The 24,384-nt window shown below is 35.1% G+C and overlaps 1 protein-coding gene across 3 annotated transcripts in view; it reads right to left on the bottom strand.

Annotated features, from left to right (window-relative positions):
* Positions 1–1,065: 1,065 nt before the first annotated feature.
* The window catches only part of tmx3b (thioredoxin related transmembrane protein 3b), an 81,584-nt gene continuing 58,265 nt past the window's right edge, over positions 1,066–24,384 (bottom strand). For all 3 annotated transcript variants that reach the window (XM_073863973.1, XM_073863972.1, XM_073863971.1), the window contains 10 exons: positions 21,878–21,975; positions 18,122–18,201; positions 11,134–11,200; positions 10,168–10,266; positions 8,821–8,878; positions 8,648–8,701; positions 6,309–6,365; positions 4,990–5,119; positions 3,588–3,656; positions 1,066–2,009 (listed from right to left, as the gene is read on the bottom strand). In XM_073863973.1, the coding sequence (XP_073720074.1) occupies positions 1,731–2,009; positions 3,588–3,656; positions 4,990–5,119; positions 6,309–6,365; positions 8,648–8,701; positions 8,821–8,878; positions 10,168–10,266; positions 11,134–11,200; positions 18,122–18,201; positions 21,878–21,975 (991 nt within the window). In that variant the 3' untranslated portion in view covers positions 1,066–1,730. The remainder of the gene's footprint in view (positions 2,010–3,587; positions 3,657–4,989; positions 5,120–6,308; positions 6,366–8,647; positions 8,702–8,820; positions 8,879–10,167; positions 10,267–11,133; positions 11,201–18,121; positions 18,202–21,877; positions 21,976–24,384) is intronic.

Below are 24,384 nucleotides of genomic sequence, written 5' to 3'. Positions count from 1 at the left end.
TGTGTGTCTGGGGCAACACCAAACAAGTGTGTATGTAGGTTAGTAAACTTGTTAAAAGCACGTGACTTGAGGGAGAGCTCTAATTGGCTTGTTGTTGTTAGCAAATCAAAATTTTTTCAACCTCATGTGATTGGACTGTTCTCAGTTAGTCTCATAAACGCTTAGCAGATTGTCGTTTAACTGATAGTTACAGTACTGAAGCAAGTGAAATATCTTGAGATTAAAGAAAATATGGTTTTATTCTTACAAAACCACTCTTTTACAAAGCATTCAGTTGAAGAATAAATAAAGGATTAAGGAGCTTGGACCAGATTGACCTAATTTGCAGATTCAGCAGAAGTCAAATGATGGCGGTTGAGCTTACACGGCCAGCACTTCTAAAGGCATATGGAGTTGGCTAGCTGGATGCGAAATAAGTCATGCCTTTAATTGTTTTCTCTGTTTGCTGTTTCAAAGTCTTGGCACCAAAACGTTGTGAATAACAATAGGGCTTCGTGACTTAAAACATCTCTCTGAAAGGTGCAAGCGGCATAAAGTTTGCATGTGCACATTTAATAACGCGAGCTTAGTCAGAGCCTACTTCGAGATGTAAAATATGCCTTAGCAACCTGTGTTAATCTTTAATGATTTTGGAGAAATATGATGTTATTTAATGTTAAACTATGTGAGTGGCGCATCAGGGATTAGGGCAACATCCAAAGACAGCAGACAGTTTTTAAATAGATGGCGTAACATGATGTGGTTTCTCACTCGGTGTGCGACCTCCTTGAGGCGGCAGTTTTATTGGGAAGCTTACTGTGTTTAAGGGAACTTCAAGAAGCATGCAAAACAAGTTAACTGTTGGACTGTATGTTGTGAGGAAACATAATCCAAGAAGCACAGAGCAGCGCGTTTCTCTCAATACATGCCAAAAAGACTAGAGATGTTGCCGCCCAGTGCCAAATTGTGCTTCTGCTGCTCTATATTGATGGAAAAAAAACATACTGGCCTGCGATCAGGCAACTTCATTGTGCGTGATCACTTTGATTAGTTCATTACTGATAATAAACCCACATTGAACTCAAATTCACAGATTCATAGTACATTTATTGCATGCTAACAGTTGACCTAAACTGTAACATTTTCAAAATTTTAGCTAAGCAGTAATGATACAGTGCATCGTCACCTGATAAATGGCTATTTACAGTCCTGCATTACTACAGTAACAGTTTGATTTGCGCCCCCCAAATTCTTTTAGCACCAGCCGCCATTGACCCAAACCCTAACCATAAATTCATAAGCAAAGAAAACAGTCCTAAGTCTAAACCCAACAGTGACCTTTAATCTGATCCTACAGTCTGACTGGTTAATAGAAAAGGTGATCATGTTTACCTAGGAAATTCCTAAATAATGGCGATTATTAGGCACAAAAAGTACTGGGGCAATTTTAAAACAGATATGAGGCAGTATTGGTGGTGTTGATGTTTAATGTCTTTGTAAGCATGGTCATACTGTATGTGGCACTCCAGGACTGACTCTTATTATGTACTCTTTAACTTTATGGAAATATTTTTAAGCTATACCCAAACACACATCAAGATAACATGTGAATTTACACACATTTCAGTATAACATTCAGCAAATAACCGAACAGGTCAAAATAACCAATAGAGATAGTAAATGACCTAATAAAAACCAGCAGACTGCTCCATCCATACGAAGGCATTTATTCCATAATTGTTTCATGTTTGTTAATCAACCTTTTTATCTTTTGAGCTCTTTTCTTCAGTCTCTTCTCCATCTTCATCATTCTCTTCTGTGTGTTTTATCTTAGCTGTCAATTGATGCCGCACCTCATTCTCACTCTCCTCTTCCTCTTCATCTGTAAATCCATCCCTCTTTATTAACTCCATGTCATCTGTACTGTCATCAGATTCCGCTGTGCAGATTCCATAGCACATGAGACTAATGACTCCTAATGGTAAGCCAAACAGGAAGCATCCCAACACCGGAGAACTGCGGAACACCGACTACAGTGGAGAGAGAGAGAGAGAGAGAGAGACAGTGTGAAGTGAACGACAGCACAAATGATTAGTCAGAACTAAACAACAACAAAACTAAATATGCATGATAATTATGATGTTTGGCAGATAAATGCAGGCATTAAAGTGCCATAACTGCACCATACTAAAACACTCAAAAATAATTATGCCATACAGTGAAATGTTCATTTAAAATATGTGAAAAATAATGTTTTTTTAAACAATCAACCATTCAACTACACCAAAGGCATTATAGGACCCCTTTAAGAATGCAAATTTTTACATTTTTATTGTGAACTAAAATTAACTGTCAGTAATTTTTGGTCTGTTATTTTTCCCCACAACTAGAGAAGTTGGACTGTTATGTGGACAATTTAAAAGTTGTAATAAACTTTCTCTTGCCAGTTTGACCGTGACACACGATGGAGATATCAGTGTATTCACACCCCATAAACAAACATACAGCTCAAGTTTGATTGAAATCACTCAATGAATGAAGGAAAAGTGAAATGCTTCCCGTTTCCATTTTTTAATAAAAAGGTATGGCCTAATCATAGTCAGAATATGAAAAGTTTGTGACAGTCATATAAATTGCATAAGCCACATAAATCCAAATTAATTCCAAAATGTCAAACTTCTTTTGGGCAGAGGAAAAACCTTTAACTCTTTCCCAGCCAATGATGAGATAACTCGTCAATTAAGAGAAAACGCTTCCCTGCCAATGACGAGAATTTCCGGCTTTCCGCAATACCGCTATTATCCACCAGACAATTTATATAACCCGGAAGTAGCACCTCACGTGAAAGAGAAAGAACTCTGTGTATGTTTTAAAGTTTGCTCTGCATCTGATCTCTATCAAAAGTCCTTCACAAACATGGAATTATCTCAGCTTTTTGCTCAAAATTTTGTGTTTTGGAAGAAACCTACCCATGTTTGAGAGGTGATAAAAAGAGCTAATAAAGAACTAATGAAGGTAGGATGAAACTTATATATATATATTTAAAGAAGAACATTTTCTGGAAGGCATTAAACTTTTGTGAAAATCATGAAAAATGCTGGCGCTGGCAGGCAACTTTTTTAAAAACGCTGGCGGGGAAAGAGTTAATTTATCTGCCATTACGCAAACCATATGTGTACCAAGTTAATGGCTGTGGGTAAAACTAACCCCACTACCTAATATCCATTCTCATAACCAAGCTTGTGCCCATGCCTAATACTTGACAATTCTGGTGCATGTGCTAAACTTTACAAAATCTTAAGCATATTAAAGGTGGAGTGCACAATGTGTGAAAGCCAATGTTGATATTTGAAATCACCTAAACAAACACGCCCCTACCCCAATAGAATCTGGACCTTCCCCACACATACGCAACCCGGCAAGGATGTCGGTTAGTAGACACGCTCCTTACTACTGATTGGCTATAAGTGTGTTTTGGTAGTCGGCCCGTCTCCTTTTCAAAAGCGTTTTTCAAACATCGTGCACTCCGCCTTTAAGAGTGAACTGACACAACACACCTGAATATAAACTTGTAAAACTGTTAAAATTAACATTCCCCCTTGACATACCATTATTGTTGATTTGGCATCATACACCACACGCTTGATTCTTTGGAATATTCCATCACCTCCATGTGCCTGTTTAAAAGCGTAAAGATGCTGGTTTTAGTTTAGTGATTTCATTCTGAGGTCAAAATCCACCAATGACCAGGCGATCGCAAACTAAATGTACTACGACCTGAGCTAGAAAAACATTATATTCTAATTTTAACTTCTTTTAATAAATGACATGATATGAGTAAATGCTATTACATATTCTTGTGTCAGTACTGATTGTAGACGGAAAATAATTAAACCTTAGAGCCAAGGACTGCTTTATTGATTCAAGCTTATGAAAGTGTGCTTCTATCAGTGAAAGTTCAACAGATGTATTTGTATTTCTATTACCATTACTTGGTAAATGTTATAAACACAGAACAGACAAACAATGACATACCGCAGTCTTGGACCTTATAAACAGTTAGTGAAGCAAATAAGGAATGAATTAATTAATACGAAAAAACCCTTTAATACAGTGTATGGAAATATTTTAAGATGTACACAATAAAGGCACAATGTTTTACAAAGGTGTATAATTTGGCCTGTTATCTGGCTCGTGGAGCTCTGTTAGTCATTTAGTTTATCCAAATTAGAGACCGATCGATATATCGGCAGGCCGATATTAGGCATTTTCCAAACTATCGGTATTGGCATTCATAATGGCCGATAAATTAATATTTAAAAAAACAACAACAATGGACGAAGCAGCCTTTAACCATGTCATGAGTGTTGCCGTTGTATAGTTTGTCCACCAGAGGGCACTCTACAACCTCCCTGTTGGCAACACTCGTGTATAACGCGTCATACATCCTGCAACCTGCTGATCCAGCCAGAGTCGAGCAGAGAGAACAACGTTTAAGTGAGTTCATGGTGAGTTGGTCACGAGACAATAAAAGAAACATGTTTCTTTTTAAAATGCATTATCATATTATTTTAGTTAAAACTCATAAATAACTACAAATAACTAATGTTAGGGAAATCTGTTAATGTTTTGTTGCGCGTTTCTGAAATAATTAAAAAAATATATATATCGGATTTTTTAAAACCAACAAACATTTGTATCGGCCTTCAAAATCCTTTATCGTTCGGGCTCTAATCCAAATGGTCAAGAAATAAACTTCAGGTAACAAACTGGTATTTCAAAATGGCCCTTGACCGGGATAAAGCGTATTTGAAGTAAAAGAATTTGATGAACATTTTAGAAATAACAGTTTGTTGGCAAAATCCAGTAAAAATCAGGTGAAAAGTGTTCATTTACAAAAAAACATGTCAGACGCAGTTAGAGGGTTTTGCATCTGAGCTCTTCAAATGTGTTATACTGAAAAACTCTTTATGAACAAGTATTGACAGAACTGTGTGTATGGGTCTGTGCCGGAGCACTGCCATCCAATACGCTGTTAAAGAAGTGAAGCAGTTGTTGGAGGTCCTCTACAGGTTCAGCAGGTAAGAAGTACTGCTCATTTGATGTGTTGAGGATGATGATGTTAGGCACTGACACCTCACTACAAGCACAACAAAATGATAAATACACTCATTCATCACTACAACTCCTAGTACAAAAACACAAGTAACTTCAGAAAATCAGATAGCTATCTGTTTTGTTAAAACTGTTCCATTTACATTTGGCCACATAAATGCGTCATCAAAACGGATATGAATCCGATCTTCTACTCCCGCGCAAAAAACTTAAGATGACGTTTATTCAACAAAAGGCAGCATTTAGTGTATATTGTACTGTATGTTGGGCAGGGGATGTGCATCTCATTGCTCGGCATGAACTGGAGCACGCACTACAGAGAGAGTGATTTAACGTACAGGTCATTGACGGGGAAAAGCGTTCACAAAACTCACTCTCAAAGTTTTATTTCTTTGTTTAATATCACTCAAGTTTGTCATTGGACTCTTTTATTGGTTGTAGAAAGCTTTTTTACCCCCTGCAGTCGCTCTATAAAGCAATAAGCGTGTCGTCTTTCTTTGTTTGCCTCTTTAACGGCTAACTTCCGGTTATACGCTGACATATGTGGTTTCATCAACCAGATGTATTTACACTTGTCCAGTTTCATCTGAAATGCGTCCCAGACCTGAACTATTAGGAAATAAACTTGAATGGGAAATCCCCAAAGACTATATTTACAATAGGAAATGTAATAATAAACTAATATCAAAAAATATCTTCATTGAACATGATCTTTACATAATATACTAATGATTTTGGCATAAAAGAAAAATCAATCATTTTAACCCATGAAATGTATTTTTAGCTTTTTCTACAAACATACCAGTGTGACTTATGACTGATAACATTGTAATTGTGTAAATAAATTGAATATTTTGTGTTTTCATCGACCCATTTTTTTATTTTAAAGGAGAAATATAATATAACAATCCTATTACACCTTTAATCAATATTTATGTCATAACTTTTTAAGGACACACGATTATAAGCTTCTTAACCAGCTTCTGACACTTAATTGATGACTTGTGCTTTAATGCAATGAAGCAAGAGTAGCAAAAATCAGCATAAAATTAACTAATACAAAAAGGTTATCAATATTATGTTACTGGTAATTTAGTGTTTATGCAAAAGTCATGTACTGTATTTTTTAAATTGTGATATCCAAATTCTCAAAATGTCTGAGTATCGACCCACTATCTGATCTACAAAGTTTGTGAAGGTCTAGAGATACTGACCCCATTATCAGGCTGTTGATGTAGTCGTTACCATCCATGTGGCCAAATTGGAAATCCCTGATAAACAGAAAATAAGATCAAATGTGAGACCCATTTGATGTTTATTATCACCACATGACATGATGCAGAGCAGAATGTTCAGGAGAAAATATACAGTTTGAAAGTTGCCATGATTCATAAGCAGAAATACTTTATACATTTACATGTGAAACATTTTTGACACAAAGGGATAGTTTGCACCTTTAAGGCAGAAAAGCTGCTTAAACATTTTCGTTCATAAATTAAAATGAAAGTAATGTAATATTAATGCAATATCACTCGAGTAGGAGCACGGCTTTGATTAGGTCTCCCTTGTATTTATTTGTACTGGTTTGTTTTCAGTAATCTCTTAACTCTTTCCCTGCCATTGACAAGTTATCTCGTCAATCCGCAATACCGCAACTATCCACCATGTGGCGCACTTCCGCAACTTATAAAACCCAGAGGTATCGCCATATAGGGCAAACAGCTCTATGTCTGTCTAAGTTTTGAGGCTCGCTTTGCATCTAATCTCTATCAAAAGTGCAATTATCTCAGCTTTTTGTTCAAAATTTTGTGTTTTCAAGAAACCTACTCATATTTGAGAGACATAAAAGAAAACTGATGAAGGTAGGATGAAACCTTTTATTCAAAAGCAGAGGGTCTGTTCTTTCATATGATATATTGTATGTTTATATTTTTAAAGAAGGGCATATTCTGGGAGGCATTAAACTTTTGTGAAAATCATAAAAAATGCTGGTGGGGAAAGAGTTTCAGGGCATTAATGGTATATACTGCCAATTCTCTTCTGCTAAGCGGTTTCTTGTTCACTGTGGGTAATGCAGATATGTTATAAAGTCTCAAAATATGGCATGATCGCAACTCGCTCTGTCCTATGCTATGGCCACAGAGGTTATCCATGAAAAGTCCATGATCCCAGCCAAGGCAAGACTTCATTAAACTTAAAATACTGTCTGCAAACATGTGCGTAACAACCACAGGGGACCAGCCCACTTTTTCCACACACCAGCACTATTCTCATTTATGTTCTCGGATTTGTTACTTAGATTTGAGTGAAATAACATTCAGCCAATCACAACTGAGCGTATGAAACAATTATTTCTTATGCATGTGCGTGACGTGTCTGCTGAGTCATAGTCTTGTCATTGAATCTCAATTTCCATATTCATTTCCATTTTTATGATTCACAAGTTTTGATTTCAATATTTGACCCCACTAGTGTTAGTTATTTTTTAGTATATTTTTAATAAATGCTGCGCCCTGTATCAAATCACTTCAAGACACTATTTGTCCCATGCTCATCATTTAAAAAACACATCGACAAATGACACAGGGTGCCTCTTTAATGGTCACTCTATTACTAGTTTTAAGCACTCTTCTCTATTATTAGGTATTTAGGTCATAGGAACAGTACTACTAGTCTCCACAAAGGTAAGTTAAAAGAATTACCTAATAATATCTCAAATAAAACCAGAACATTCTATGCATTATTACACAAACTTAATAAAATAAAACATAATAATATGAAACAATTATTTTTATAATAAAATATTGTCGAACTCGCTGAAAAGGACCTGGCAACACAGCGCACAGCATGTCTCGTTGAGTTCACGCTTGTACAAAGTCAAAGCTGATTTGGAGAAAGTTGGTCTTAAGAAGTTTTCAGATATAGGCAAAGAAAACACACTCTTCAAAACGCCATTTTATACATTTAAGTAATGTTATGAAAGTACTCATGAATGCTGCAGAATATAACTTAAGCACAATTCTTCTGCGTATGTGCACAAGGTATTTTTTGCATTTGAATGAGAAAATACTACGAGTTGAGTATGTACGCTCAATCTGCACAGACTGCTTAAACTTCGGCATCAAATAAGGTGACTATAAATTGTAAAACTTAACCCGCCAAACTGGTTATTGATTGGACATCGTTACCACAATAGTTGGACATGATTTTCATAATTTCATTCATTGCAACCCTGTCGCGGACCACCCTCACCTCCCATTTTCAAAAACTCATCAGATCTAGACGAATCACAAGAATGACCTATTTTGAATCCAAGACGGCAAATTACGCTGAAAAATTACAAGTTTGCAAAAATATAGACTCATTTAAATGGTAATTTAACTTAACTAAAAAAATGAAACGAATAAAAAAAACTTCACTGACCATTTATCAGGTCTGATCATAATCTCACTTATTTGATTGGTTTAATTGCAGTCCTTCAATAACTCAGATGTTGGCCCACATAATGCTGCAGTTAGAAAAGCTAGTAAAATAAAAGCGATTTGGCTCTTACCTGTTGAACTGTTTTTTGTGCTCGGTAGAAACTATCTGGATAAGATCTTTTAACCTGATGAACATTTAAATATTTTAATTATAGTATGAAATTAAATTATGACTGACATTATACAATAATTTTTTTTTGTAACTACAAATAAAAAAATAGAAAGATTAATTGCATGTTTGTACCTGACACTTTGTTCTGTTTGATCCTTCTCATCAGTAACTGCAATTGCTACCAATTTACCTGGACAGATAAAACATGTTAAAACAGTTACCACACTTACTTTACTATGAAAGTTATTTTTATTAAAGGACAGAAAAAAGACTCAAATTAATTGCCATTTACAGATATACATGATTCACAAGGTGCTAAAATCCTGTCTAAGCTCTAGCTTACCTGGAAAGTTAAGATGTATTACACTAGTATATGTTCCTAGTACTGCCTTTTTATATTTATCTCCTTCCCTGACAACCTTTTTGTAAAAAGTTGCCCGTAGGCATTTTGTGATTTACATAAATAAATAAATAAATAAATAAATATATATATATATGAACAAAAAGGAAAACACCCTGAGAAATGTCTGCAACCAAACCGTTCGTGGACCCCATTCACTTCCATAGTAGAAAAAAAAGGAATACTATAGAAGTAAATGGGGTCCACGAACAGTTTGGTTACAAACATTTCTTAAAATATCTTCCTTCGTGTTCATTAGAACAAATAAATTTATACACATTTGTAACCACATGATGGTAAGTGAATAATGTCAGAATGTTCATTTTTGTGTGAACTATCCCTTTAAGAACTCTACATGTGTTGATTATTATTCATAATAATTATAATTGAACTATTAAAATTTGGTTCTTCCAATGTTAAAGTGCAATTTTTTTAAAAATAATAAAAAATAAATTTTCAGTAATTCAAAGGCAAAATACTGGATTCAAGTGTGCATCTTTTTTGAAAAGGCATGTTTTTTATGTATGACCTATAACAATAATTAGACACTGATTATAAATGTGACAAGTGTTGCTAAGTGTTTCATTCAACAGTTCTTACTGGTTTTCAAATCTGATTGGCTTTTCCAGGCATGCAATATAATAAAACCTCAAAACTACAACCTATCTTCGAAGGGATCCATTGCTTTGAGAAAATGCTTTACTTCCAAACAGTTGCATCCTTAAAGCCGTTTTCTCTCTTTATGGTTCCTTCATGTTTTACAACATCCACTGTTGTGGCTGTACCAAAACAATTGTCAATCTTAAAATTGATCCTTGAAGGACTAGCTGAAAGTCTAAAAGGCATGCCTGGAGGATCCTCATGTGAATCCTGCAGGATTATTTATGTGAAGGCTTATAGTAAAATACATTTTTAAGTCTGTATCTGTACTCACATTGCCTAGGTCAGAGTTTGATCTCCAGAAAACAAATGCATTGATTAAGATGCAAATCAAACGCTGATCAGCTAAATGCCTACAAATGTAAAAAATGAAAATATTTTTCTTGTAGTTTATGCTATACTGTGAAATAATGCTGTACCTGTTTCTCCCAGCTCATAAAGTGTAAAGCCATCAATCTTCAGGTAACTTTGAAAACGCTCACGATTGACCCAGGACAACAAGCTCCCATCTTCATACTCTGAAATAGAAAATACACAATGTTATTTAGGCTGATGCTAAAATAAAACACTCAAGTAACAATGACTCACCAAAGAAACTGAAATAAAACATTTCTCATTTAAACAATTAAAAGTCATTTTCATCATCTTCACTTGATGTATATTTTTTACGCTATGTACGATGTGAAGTGACATAGTGACGAACATGGAGCCACAGAGGTGAGACCAAAACAACACCAGTCACAAAAAAGAAGTCTAAATCAACGATTTTAAAGAAAATTTCTATATAAGACAAAATGATATTGAGTTATCCCTATCTGCCGCTAAAATAACTTACAACGCACAGTTTTTGAGAGAGTCTATACTCATCAGATCTTACTAGGGCTGCCCCCTAATAGTTGACTAATCATTAGTTGTGCAGGAGAGGCTTGTTTGAATACATTTTAATTAACTGATTAGTCGCAGAAAAACATAGTGCTTGATTGACAGAGATGTGAGGTGGTGTGATCATTTCTAAAGAGTAATTTTTTAACCAAAAAGTTGAAGTGCATACTCTGCAGGCAAACACTGATGTATTATTTTTTCAACCTCAAAAATATAGCATATTATTTTTGAAATGTAAGAAGTATTAAATGGTATTAAAATGCCATTTTACATGTAAAGAAACACATAAAGATAAATACAATTTCTGACAATGATTTCAATTCAATTACAGTAAAATTTTACAAATATGAATATTCGCCCTTGATTAGAATATACATGTATTTTATAACTGAATAGATGATAAAAACGGTGTATTATAAAAAGTGGTTAGGAATTTAATAATTGCTTTTCGTGTCTGCAGAATTCCAGGGAACTAAAATAAGTCAACATCTAGTTCTCCTCACCATCATATGTGAAAAAGGATCCATCTTTGAAGACAAGCACTGAAGGCAATTCAGGCAAATTCACAGACTGCAGTAAAAAAGAGAAAGAACTAGTTATTAAATTAATTGATAAATAATCCATATAACTCTCTCTATGAACATACACAAAAGACACACACACAAACAAAAAGGTATACACACATATATCGAAGCTGTGAGGCAATACCATGTCCAAGACCGGAAAAATATTGTGTTTGATATTGTGGTTTTATTATGTGCCGTCGGATTCTTGCATGTGTATTACATAGTTTTTTTGCTCAAATGGAGTTAGGGTTTTTGTCTAGTAAATGTCAGACAAAGAGTTTTTTTCCATCATTAGAGCACCTCTAGTAGATAATTTAATTTTGAACTCCCATATCTGTTAGGAGAACCCAGTACGCAGAACCTGAGGTTGCTAGTCCTCGATTCATTTGTTTCTTGACCATGTGCACCTATTATTTATAAAGGCTGAGTGTTTGCTGTAAGATTTATTTGCAAGTGGGAGGCTATCTTTTTTTGCATTTAATTTGTAATTGCTTTCTTTCTGTGTGTATTGTCTGAGTTATATGTCCTCTGGGTTATATGCATCCCCTTGAGAAATAACATTCGTAGGAAGTTAAGGATTGACGTTTGTTATGTTTGAAATCTGACAGAAAAAAAGGCAAAAAACAAGCAGTACTGACACTCAAGTTTACTTAACACTTTTTTACACACACACACACACACACACACACACACACACACACACACACACACACACACACGCACACGCACACGCACGCGCACACGCACGCGCACACACAAAAAAACACACACACACACACACACACACAAAAACACACACACACACACACACACACAAAAACACACACACACACACACACACACACACACACACACACACACACACAGTTTCAATAAAACATCTTTGAACGCAGTGCCATCTAGAGGATGTTAATAGTAGAGCAACAGTAGTCCACATTGTGCATGACACTTCATTCAGAAAAAAACACTTTGAGGATCCAATTAAGTTACATAGTTTAGTCACAGTTTTGGTTTAGTTTTGCTTTGCTGTTCAATCAATAACAAATCTGTATTAATTAATTATTCTATACACATTAAACATGTTTTGAACAATGGTGAATCTCATTAATCATATAATGTGTATATGGCTTGTGTGCCTTATTATTATCATTCATATATGCAGCCAAAGATTTTACTAATAGAGCACAAACCTGTTAACAAGAACATCAAATCCCTCATAAATCTAGTGACTTTCTATCTATTTCTACTCTCAAAATGCAGCACATTGATAAATTTACCTTTAAATGCACGAAGTGAATTTGTTTAATCTGATGGTTTATTGGGGGCATATAGTAAATGATGACAATAAAGTTTAATAAAAATACATTTTACATAATTAAATCACACAAAAAGGGTGTTATTAATCCAATATTTTTTTTGAATTGCACTAGTTTAAATATTAGCAAAATCTACAGACAAATTTGAAGGATGACCTATAATAACAATTTATAAAACCAATAAATGAAATATGGGTAGCATTTTATTTTACAGTATGTGTACTTACCTTGTACATATATGTTAAATATGTTGTTCTTAAAGACAAATATGTGGTACTTACATTTGAATATCTACATACTAATTAAATGGTATTATTGTACACTGTACTTAACAGTGGTACATACTTGGTAGTTATTATGTAACTCTAGGTAGGTACTGGATACTGTAACTAAAAAGAAACACTACTGTTCTGTACAATATAAGTACTTACAGGCAAGTGTGGGTTAATGACTTGAAAGTACTTATAGTGTACATATATGATAACTGATAACAAACACCACTGTACATACAAATTATATGTGCATGGAAAGGGTGTAGTACATACAGGCCAGTGTAAGTTAATGACAAGTACTTATAGTGTATGTATATGAAAACTAATAACAAACATACCGAGTATCTTTGTCCTTTATTGTACCCTTTAAACCCAACAATGCATCTTATTTTATGATCTTACTAGTTAATATAACTCACAGTTTCATATGTATACTATGAAATATCTTAGACGGTAGGTCCTATGTAAAAACTGTTTAAAACTTTATTTTACAGTCCTGTTTCCATGCAGTTACTATGTACGTACTAGTCAATTAACCCAATGTACAATGTGTACGCTATTCGGTTTAAAGGGTACAATAAAGGACAAAGATATGAGTACAAAATAGCACATCAGTAATGATTGTTGTTAGTTATCATATAAGTGCCTTTCATTAACCCACACTGGCCTGCTAGTACTACACACCTACCATTTACAATATATACAATTTATAAGTACGCTGAGACATCAACAATCAGCCTATAAAACTCAACCATGGTGACAATCAACAACAAAGCTTCATGCCGCAATGCATGCTGGGTACCAGGATTGTAGAAAACTCACTCATTCAACTCCCATCATGCCTTGAAACATTACAAAACTGTGAAACTTTCTTACCATTTACTGTCACTATTGTTGAGATTTGTATCAAAAGTCATGAAGTCTCTCTTAAGCTAAATAGAGGAGAGTTAGTTCAGTGAAGGTCAAGGGACAAACTAAAGGAAACACTAATCACCATAATGGCGACTTCAAATAAATCTAAAACACAAACTGGAGATTTATTGTGATAATTCTTGTGGTAAATATCTGATTACATCACGTCAGAAAGAATACTTGTCTACTAAATCATGTGTGTGGAATAGTTGAGCACTTGTATTTTGTTCTTTCAACAGTTGTTTAAAAGTAAACGTATCATCCATGTTTAGAAAATAACTCTGCAAGCAAGTTGTAATTTCAAACAGAGATTGTGATAGAGGGGCAAAGGTGAAAGATTGCAGCTTTTGACTCTGCTTCAGTGTTACTTTTTAAAACTCTGTAAGATGGAGTCATATATACACACGGCAGTTTTTATATATCTATTGCATTTAATATTTTCATATTTTATATCATTTTAGTATTACGTTCTCCAGAAAAAGTGTCATCAAAATAAAAATTTAGAGACAGAAACAATTCTGAAATTAAGTTGATTTGACACTAAATGACCAGCAATGGTTCACCAATAATGACTAATTTATCACTCATTATGTCATTAACTTTAACACTCTGTAGAGTGGGACCACATAAACTCCCAGCAGTGTTAATCAAAACTGGGAGTTTTACTGTGTACCTGTCATTAACCACACTTGCCTGTAAGTACTAAATATTTATATTGGACATTCATTTGTAAGTACAGTGTTTCTTGTTAGTTACATTATACCTACACTAAGTATGTATCTGGTATTACCCAGTACTTACTTAAGAGTTTTTAGGTAATAGAGCAGTGGTCTTCACTATTTTTTCATGAGAGCCACACTAATAGGTCAGGGTCAATAGAAGAGCCGCATTTACCGCAAAGTATCAAAAGTAACATCCAGTCATAAATAGCATGTCTGCTTATCAATCTGTTGCAATGCAATAAATACAAATCATTCATTATCATTTACCAGTCAAATTTGTAACTGAGACAATATGATTTCCCTTAATGACAAAAACAGGATTTTAATGCTAAGCATTCTTATAATATGCTTATGCAGTGCCCCCCAAACCACCAGGGGGCCACCTTTCTCGTCATATGACGATTGCTCTGTGCAAGCGCTGCATGCGATTGAACACTCTTATCGACGTGAATCTTGATCTAATAGGTATGTTTTCTAACAAAGTTAGCGTCCGGAGCAGAAAAGACAGTAAAAGCGCATTTCTGCATGATCATATCACTGTATAATTTACTGCCATGCGAGCCACAAATTAAAGCTTGCCGAGCCGCGCAATTAAGAACACTGTAATAGTGTGTTAGAGTCGTCAATGTGCTGCTTGCAGGGGCGGACTGGCCATCTGGCACACCGGGCAGTTTCCCGGTGGGCCGACGTACTTTTTGGGCTGCTACATCTCATACTATCTTTGTCTGCTGAGCAGCCCAGTTAGCGTCTTTTTTTCTAGACAGACCGGCCCACTGACATTTCAGCAGCAGCCCATTAATTTTTTTTAATGACATTAAGCTGGCCCATTGACTGCCCAGCCCAGTCATCATCCTTTTTTTTCCTAGATACACCGGCCTACTCAGCAGCCCATTGGTTATTTTTGATTGACATTAAGCTGGCCCAATCACCGCTTTGGTCTCTGTGCAAGCGAGCATGCGTTGTCGGTCAGTTCACGTGTCAAAATAGAGAGAGATGGAGAAAACACGCAAGGGAGGCGCAGATAAACTGCGCGACAAAAGAAACAGGCTCTTCAGCAGACGCTGCAAAAAAGCAGGACCTTCAACTCGCGTCGCTAGTGCTGATGATGATGGTGACTGTGGTGGCACTGGCAGCACCAGCACGCAAAGTGTCAGTGATGAGAGGGAGAGAGACGAGAGACAAGTGAATGTAACGTTAGTGCCTGCGGTAAGCAGAACTGCTTTCAAAACACAAGTTTACATAGATACCCCTTGATAAAACTGAGTCAAAAACACAAAATTATGGTGATAAAGCTGCAATAAAATAATTGCACTCTTTGCTTTGTGACTACGAGAGTGTATCTGATTAGTAGATTTTTCGTTGATTGTCTTTTTCAAAACGTATCATTTCTCTTCAAGCAAAATCAAACAATCCAGAAGATCTGCTTACAGAAAAAGATATGTTTATTGTATATAACACACTTGACAGATAATCTTAAAAATCTCTATAACTGTAATCACACAAGTTTAGTTCAGTGAATGTAGTGAATACTTCCTGTAAGTACTGCAAGTAATAATCAGTTTTCAATATTACTGTAAGCAGCACTTGTATTTTGTAAAAAGTCAGCAATTCAATGGCAAATTTTGCCAATTGCATATAGCTTGTTTTAGGATTCATAAGTGTGGATTACTAAACTAAACTAAACTAATAAATAACATGTTCTAGAAGTGTTTGTTGTGTCAACTCTCACTCTTTTCTGCTATTAATTGGGTTTAGTGCTTTTAAGGAATTGGAGTTGCTATTGCTATACATATTTAAAGGTGTGCAAAGATGGGTGGTATTTGTAATAATTATACACTGCAAAAAATGATTTTCAAGAAAAAAATTCTTAGTATTTTTGTCTTGTTTTCAGTAAAAATATGTAAAAATTCTTAAAATAAGATGGTTTTTCTTAATGAGCAAAATGACCCAAGAAAATAAGTCTAGGTTTTACACCAAAAATTTTAAAATTAAGTGATTTTGTGCATAAAACAAGCAAAAAAAATCTGCCAATGGGGTAAGCATGGGGAATTTTTTTGCATTTATTGTTTAAGAAAATGTTCAAGATTTTTTGCTTACCCCATTGGCAGATTGTTTTGCTTGTTTTATGCACAAAATCACTTAAATTTGATATTTTTGGTCTAAAAACTAGACTTATTTTCTTGGGTAATTTTCATCAAGAAAAAGCATCTTAATTTAAGAATTTTTAGATATTTTTACTGAAAACAAGACTTTTTTTCTTGAAAATAAGTTTTTGCAGTGTAGGGTGGGCCGGTTTGGGCCAAAATGCCAGGGCTGAATTTTTGTCCCAGTCCAGCCCTGGCTGCTTGTGTAGCAGTATATATTTCCTGTCCTCTAAAAATCTTACACACACCGAAAAACTTAACATACAGCCATTATTGTCAAAACAGGTGGCAACAAAAGTGAGTACACCCTAAATGAAAATAGATGTAAATCGTTTAACCATACGCCGCATACTGCAACAATTCGGTTTACATGGCCATCACCACACATGCTGGACACCATCTTATCTCATTCTCATTATGTTTTGTCTCATCAGAACATGGTTCCAGTAATTCATGCTCATGGACAGGTTGTATTCAGCAAACTGCTTGTTTGCTTTCTTGTGAGACAGCTTTAGAAGAGGATTCTTTCTGGGACAACGGCCATTCAAACTGAATCGTTGCGGTGTGCTGTGTACGGTCTGAGCAATGACAATCTGATCTTCCGCTTGTACTTTCTGTAAAGCAATGTTGGCAGCGTCTGTTTTTGAAGCCTGCTTCTGCACCTGACCTGACAGACAGCACAAGGACTCAACTTTAATCCCCCCTTGCATGTCCTGTTCGGAGTGGAAAACCTCTGTATGACTTCAGCCACTGTACTGTAACTCAGTTTCAGGATGTAAGTGATCTTTTAAGCCTTGGCCATCTTTGTGGATAGCTACAAATCTAATTCTCAAATCCTCAGAGAGTTCTTTCCCATGAGGTGTCATATTCAAAATCCAATGGTCAAGCATGAGAGAATTGTACTCAAAGCACCAAATTTTAAGTGCTCTAATAAAAGATACACAAACTTGTAACATGAACATAATGAATAGGACATGTGTCTTTGCATGGTTAAACAATATACATCTATTATCACTTAGTCTGTACTCAATTTTATTGCCAACTATTTTGACATTAATGGCTGTATGTTAAGTGATTTTCAAAGGACAGTAAATCTGTACTGCTATACAAGCAACACATTGACTACTCTTAAAATATATCTACATTTAATTTCTATAGAATTGTCCCTTGAGAAGATATACTTAAATAATTGCTGAAATGTGAGGGGTGTACTCATTTTTGCGACATTCTGTATATAATGTTGTCTTTTTAAGCATTAGTGAATGTTTGAACCTTTCAAAATAGTTGTGTATGAGTCCATTCATTTTCCTTAAGAATGTAACAAGAGGGATCCCATCATATAGCCACTCTTGTCTAAGCAGATTATTCCTGCTGATAAAGTAAAAATGTGCAGAACTTGGAAAATTGTTCCTAAGAAAAGTGGGCAGTTTTACACCTCAGGATGAATAAAAGGGCTTATAAAGAACTATTACAAATTTCAATTATTGATTATCCAAAAAAAAAAAAAAAAATCTAATATGTAATGTGATAGGATGCAAATGTGTAAAAAAAAGTATCACCTCAGGAAGGACATCTTCAGATGCAGAAAAGAAATATGTGTACACGATGAGCTCAGACGCCACCTCAATGTATTTCTCCTGAAAGACAACATATAGCACTTTTAAGTATGCAAGTGTTACAATTGAATTAATTATTGAATTATTTTTTTCAAATATTAAAATACTTTTCTAAATATTTTTTATGGACAATTATAGGCATATTACAGCATATACAGAATAAGCTACTGTAATGTCAGAACATACTACCAACATTATTATGTGTTACATTCAACTGTGCCCTTTAAGTATTTAAGTATTTAAGTATTAAAATATCTTTTACCTTTTTTTTATTTTATTTAAACAGAATACCATCCACACTGTCATATAAGTGTTGAGGGTAAAATAAAACTTGTAAACTTACTGACTGTATTGAAAAATAAACAAAAAAATATTTTTATATAATAATACAAAATTATTATTTAAATACGAAATATGACACTTGATTATGACAAAATGGCGGAGAATGAAGAAGTCTAATGAAACCTCTGGTTGTAAGACTATAATATAAACTCTTAGAACGAATGTGTTAAAAACACACTAAATGTGTTGTCCCAGAATCCACCCTATGTAGGACTACAAGAGTCATGCAAAATGTAATAAAAAAACTTCAATATTTAATAACTACCTGGGCCGGGTTTCCCGATAACGATTGAACTTAGCTCTTAAGAGCGCTTTCTACGAGCTACTTAACGAACATTCGTTGTTCATTTACGTGCGTTTCCCAAATATGCATGTTAAACGATCGCTCGCAGCTGGGTTTTAAGTGCTACTTACGAGTCGCTATCCGTTTGTCAAGTGCTGAAATGTCACCAATAGAATGACTCCAATTTGTAGCAGAAGCTTGTTTAGGCTAATGATCTTCAGCTGATGTGCACTAATGTTTTTTTTATAATATTTTTCATTATTGTTTAATGACTAAATATCATAAAATTTTGTCATTAAACAATTATTTGTTTAAAATTATTTAAATGTTTTAATAATTTGTGCATAATGAAATATTCTTTTTATGTTTATGTTTAGTAATTTAAATTTCTCATTTTAATTTTAAATATATTATATTAAAGTAATTTAAACAAATAAACAAAGAAGAACCCAATAAATAAATATACATTTAAAACATTACATTATCGTCATTGCAGGAGTGCTATTTGCTGGTTGTCCTGCAGGTGACCTTGTAACTCTGTTGTCTTACGATGCACTTATGTATGAACGATTACTCCAGAGCACTCGTAGATCTACAATGATTTTCAAGTGCTACTTTAGTTACGAAGCTTTTGGGAAACGGCCCGTAATTTTAAGATGATTCGTACGATCGTTTTTACGATCAACTTAGCCTTACGATGCTTTTGGGAAACCCGGCCCTGGACAATAAAAATTGCAATTAATACATTTGTTTAAAAATTCATTAATTAATCTATAAATAGACAAAGTTACAAAAAAAATCATTATGTAACATTTTATTAGGCAACAAAAAGCGAGATTGTAAAAATAACATAGAAATGAAATATTGATCCATTAATAAATGGTTCAAATTAATATAACAATTTAAAAAAACATCATATAACACTCAATAAGTTCATCATTTTAAATTGCATTTATAAATTCTTAATCAAATGATGGAATTTCAAAATGTACCTCAAAACGCGATCCCAAAAGAGAAATCAATAACTGGATTCACAAATTGAACCACAAACACAGGTTTAAATAGTCATTTAAAAGGGCATTTCCGTTTAACATTTCTGTTTCATTTCCCGATGGTTCTCCTTACTCTTTTCTCTATTCGAATTGCTTTTCATTTTAGCCTCTCTATTTAGCTTTTCCGTGACTCTTTGGATCCTTGCAAATGGTCAAATGAGAAATGTAAAATAGCTATGGCTAGGTGGATGTAACAAGCTCGCTGATTGGCTCTGATTGTTAGTCATGCGCAGATTTATAGATCTTGGATGAGGACCCAAAGAGCTTAAATGATCACGAAAATTGAGTGTTTTATGTTGTTTTGTAAATTGTTATATTAATTTGACCTATTTATTGATGGATTAATATTTCATTTCTACGTTATTTTTACAATCTCACTTTTTATTTCCAAATAAAATGTTACATAATGTTTTTTTTGTAACTTTGTCTATTTATTTATAGATTAATTAATGAATTTTTAAACAAATGAATTAATTGCTATTTTTATTCTCCAGGTAGTTATTAAATATTGAAGTTTTTCATTACATTTTGCATGACTCTTGTGGTCCTCCATACCACCCATCTCTGTGTTATTATTGAAACAACACATTTTAACACAACTTCTGTTATATTTTAACACAAAATCAACACAAAATGACACATAATGTGTTAAAATTACACATAATCTGTAAAAAGCTTGTGTAACGCACAAAGATGTGTAAATCCTTTCTAAGAGTGTACCTTAAAAGGTCACGTTCTTCCTGATCCTATTGTTTAAACCCTAGTTAGTGTGTAATGTTGCTATAATAGCATAAATAATACCTGCAAAATTATTAAGCTCAAAGTTCACTGCCAGGCGATATATTTTCTTTAACAGAAGTCCCCTTTCAATGCCTACAGCGAACGGCCAGTTTGGACTACAGCTATAACTATACTTCCCGGTTAAATGACGTCAAAGCAAGAGTGTTTGACTAAACTCCGCCCACAGGAATACGTCAGTCGCCAGCTAAGCTCAAATGGCTCTGCTAAGCTAAGCTGCTATCGAATCACAACACACTAAACAATCTACACAATCAGAACTCGTTACGTATTTCTGAAGAAGGGACTTCATAAAACAAGGAAGACATCAGCTCGTTTTGAGGACAGTGAAAACACCGCTATACAGATGAGTAAATTGTGTGAAAAATACCGCGTTTTTTTTACGCGTGAAACATGAACACGTTATATTGCGCACTGTAAACACAATCAAAGCTTTAAAAACACAGAAAGAATGGGAAATTTAACTTTTGTTTTCAATACACATATTTTTATAGTGATGTTTATAAAGTAATATTATCTAGCAATGCACCTTAAATTATTTAATAATTGTAAATATGGCTTTTATATGTATAGACGTTTCATCGGACGCACGTGATACACGTCTGGATCCGAACCTTACTTCCGTTTCGTTTTATTAATGGTTTGACTAGTTGCTAAACTGATCTCTTGAACAAATGCCTCGTCGAAAATAACAAATGTTTTGGTGTCCTAGGTAATCTATGTGTTGTTTTTTGCTTGTTATATAAATAAACTACGTTTAAAGAACTTTTTTGTTATTTATTCTTAGCGCAGTTTAGCGGAAGTTACGTGCGGACAGCGACAGCCGCTTGTTTATGTTGTTACTGCTGAAACTGTCTATATGATATTGGAGTTGTTTCTTACGAAATCTATTTTTCACTCATTGCATTACATACTTTACATATGGTCCTACATTACATACTTTAAAGCAGAGACACTATTTACCAAATTTGGGAAGCAACTTTTTTTTAAAGGAAAAACAATGTTGAAATCAATCTTATGTATGATAACCATGTAAGATCTGAAGAAATTATGAGACAAGCTTGCTGAAACTTTAAAAACCCCACCTGTAACCTGTTCTTGTTAACCGTGATATAGACATCATGTAATTTCACCCAGATAAACACAATTTACAAAGCTAATATCTGACCTTTGGTGTGTTTGGTGATATGAGGATTTGTACTTGTGAGATTCACCCACTCTCCTTGAGAGGAGACTCCCCACCAACATACACAAACAGCACATTATGCCTCTTCAATACGTGTTCAAACATCTGTTTGCTTGGGAGAGATCGCACAGCTGGACTGAAACACACACAAATAAAGACATACACAGAGTTGGGGGTCATTTTACATGAGTAATCTGCAAAATGTTCATTAAATAAAAATAAAAAAGGTAAAAAATGAGTTTAGTACTGTCCTGAAAAAGCAACTTTTGTATGAGACGTTTTTATCTACATACACAGAGGGTCCCCTTACATGGAAGTCGCTATTTTGTGCCGCCATGTTTTTTACAGAAGCTCTTAACAGGCAAACCTTTTTACTAAGGCCCTGTCCCAAATGGCGCACTTCATGTGGACTTTCGGTCTTGTGGCCTTAAATTGCGCGTTCTTGCTTAGTCTACGAGTCCGTAGGGTGTCCCATCTGTCATTTTTACGCTTTGAAGTGTGCCCATCAGCGCCTCTTTTGCCCCCTTGATGCAGTCTTCAGTGAAGCCCGCACTGCAGCAGGCTTCGCGCACTTTGCCAACCCAGAAGTCCTTGCGAAAGGGCAATCAGACCAATCAGGCGACGGAAGGGAGGAGTTCACACTGAGGGGCAACTTCTCTACCTATTTCCGGTGTGATGCTCGAGTCTGTTCCAAAATACAACTCCGGTGCACCCACGTGGACTCGCATCAAGGGTCCCTAAAGTCTGGACTACGTGATGTCATCATAGTGTGGACTCTGAGGAAGACCACAAGTCCGGAGTGTGCTATTTGGGACAGGGCCTCAGTTATCTTCAACGGTGATATGTTTGTCCTGTGGCGGCTACCATAGCTTCTCTATGCATTTCAAAAGCAAGGGTGAGCTGCAAACTGAGCTGTTTGTTGCAATTTGCAATCTCACCACTAGATGCCACTGAAATTTACACACTGCACCTTTAAATACAGTGGCAAAAGAAAAATCTAAGCTGGCTCATCTAAGTCAAGGGTATTGACAAGCATAATGCGTCTAAAAATAATTAAACAAAAAAATCTGATCTTTCATGTCTTTATTGAGAACAACCAAAAAACTCAGTGCTTGTGGAAAAAGTGTGAAACCTTAAGTTAATGACCTTATAAAACCCAATCAGAGTCAAGTTTTAGATCACCTGGAGTCTCATTAAGATAATATATGTAATAATACATTTGGAGGTGTGGGCTACAGCTACTTTGACTGCTAAAAACCCCTCAAACTTTTAGAGTTTGCTCTGCACAAGAAGAACACTCGACGCCTCGCCAAGAAGAGCTTTCAGAGAAGCTAAAATCAAGAATTGTTGCCTTAACATAAAGCTGGAAAGGGTTACAAAGTTATTTTAAAGACTTTAGAAATTCACCAGGCTACAGTTAGGCAAACAATTTAAAAATGCAGACTCTGTGGGACTGTTGCTACTCTACCAAGAAGTGGGCATCCAGTCAAAATGACACCAAGAGCACAACAAAGACTCATCAATGAGGTAAAGAAAACCCCCCGAATGACAGGCAAAGATTTAAAGGCATTATTGAAACTTGCTAACATCTCTGTTCATGAGTCTACAATACATTGAAAAACACTGAACAAGCAGATTATCCACAGCAGGAAACCCTGAAGGAAACCACTGCTTACTAAAAACAACATTGCTGCACGCCTGAAGTTTGCTAAAGAGCACATTGAACCTCCACAGCAATATTGGCAAAATGTTTTGTGGACTTATGAATCCAAGATTTAACTACTTGGAAAAAACACATAGTGCTATATCTGGTGTAGAAAATGCACGGCATATCATCATGAAAAAAATCATGCCAACTGTAAAGTATGGTGGAGGAAACATCATGATTTTGGCCTGCTTTGCTGCATCGGGGCCTGGACAGCTTGCAATCATTGAGGGGATGATGAATTCCCAAGTATATCAGACAATTCTTCAGAATAATGTGAGAATGTCTGTATGTCAGCTGAAACTGTGTAGAAGGTGGGTGATGCAACAGAACAACGACCCAAAACACCAGAGCAAGTCCACAACAGAATGGCTTCAGAAAAACTAAATCCGCCTTTTGGAGTGGCCAAGTCAGAGCCCAGACATCAACCCAATAGAGATGCTATGGGTTTACTTGAAGAGGGCCATACACATGAGACGTCCAAACAATATGGCAGAGCTAAATAAGTTAAGCCAGGAAGAATCGGCTAAAATTCCTTCTCAACAATGTGCCGGACTGATCCACAGCTACAGAAGCGCCTGGTTGAGGTTATTGCTGCCAAGGTGGAGGGTGTCAACCAGTTATTAATTCTAAGATTTCACTTACTTCTTTCACTGCCATTTTCAATGTTGAATGAGTGTGTTCAATAAAGACATGAAAGATCAAATTTTTTTGTGAAATTATTTTTAGACACATTATGTTTGTCAACACCCTTGACTTAGATGAATATCAGATCAAATCACATTTTTTGACAAATTTATTCAGAAAACCATGAAATTCCAAAAGGTTCACAAACTTTTT

This window comes from Misgurnus anguillicaudatus, chromosome 25 (genome assembly GCF_027580225.2).
Source record: "Misgurnus anguillicaudatus chromosome 25, ASM2758022v2, whole genome shotgun sequence".
Taxonomy (NCBI): domain Eukaryota; kingdom Metazoa; phylum Chordata; class Actinopteri; order Cypriniformes; family Cobitidae; genus Misgurnus; species Misgurnus anguillicaudatus.
Note: the sequence above shows the minus strand (reverse complement) of the source record. Positions and strands in the feature narration are given on the sequence as shown.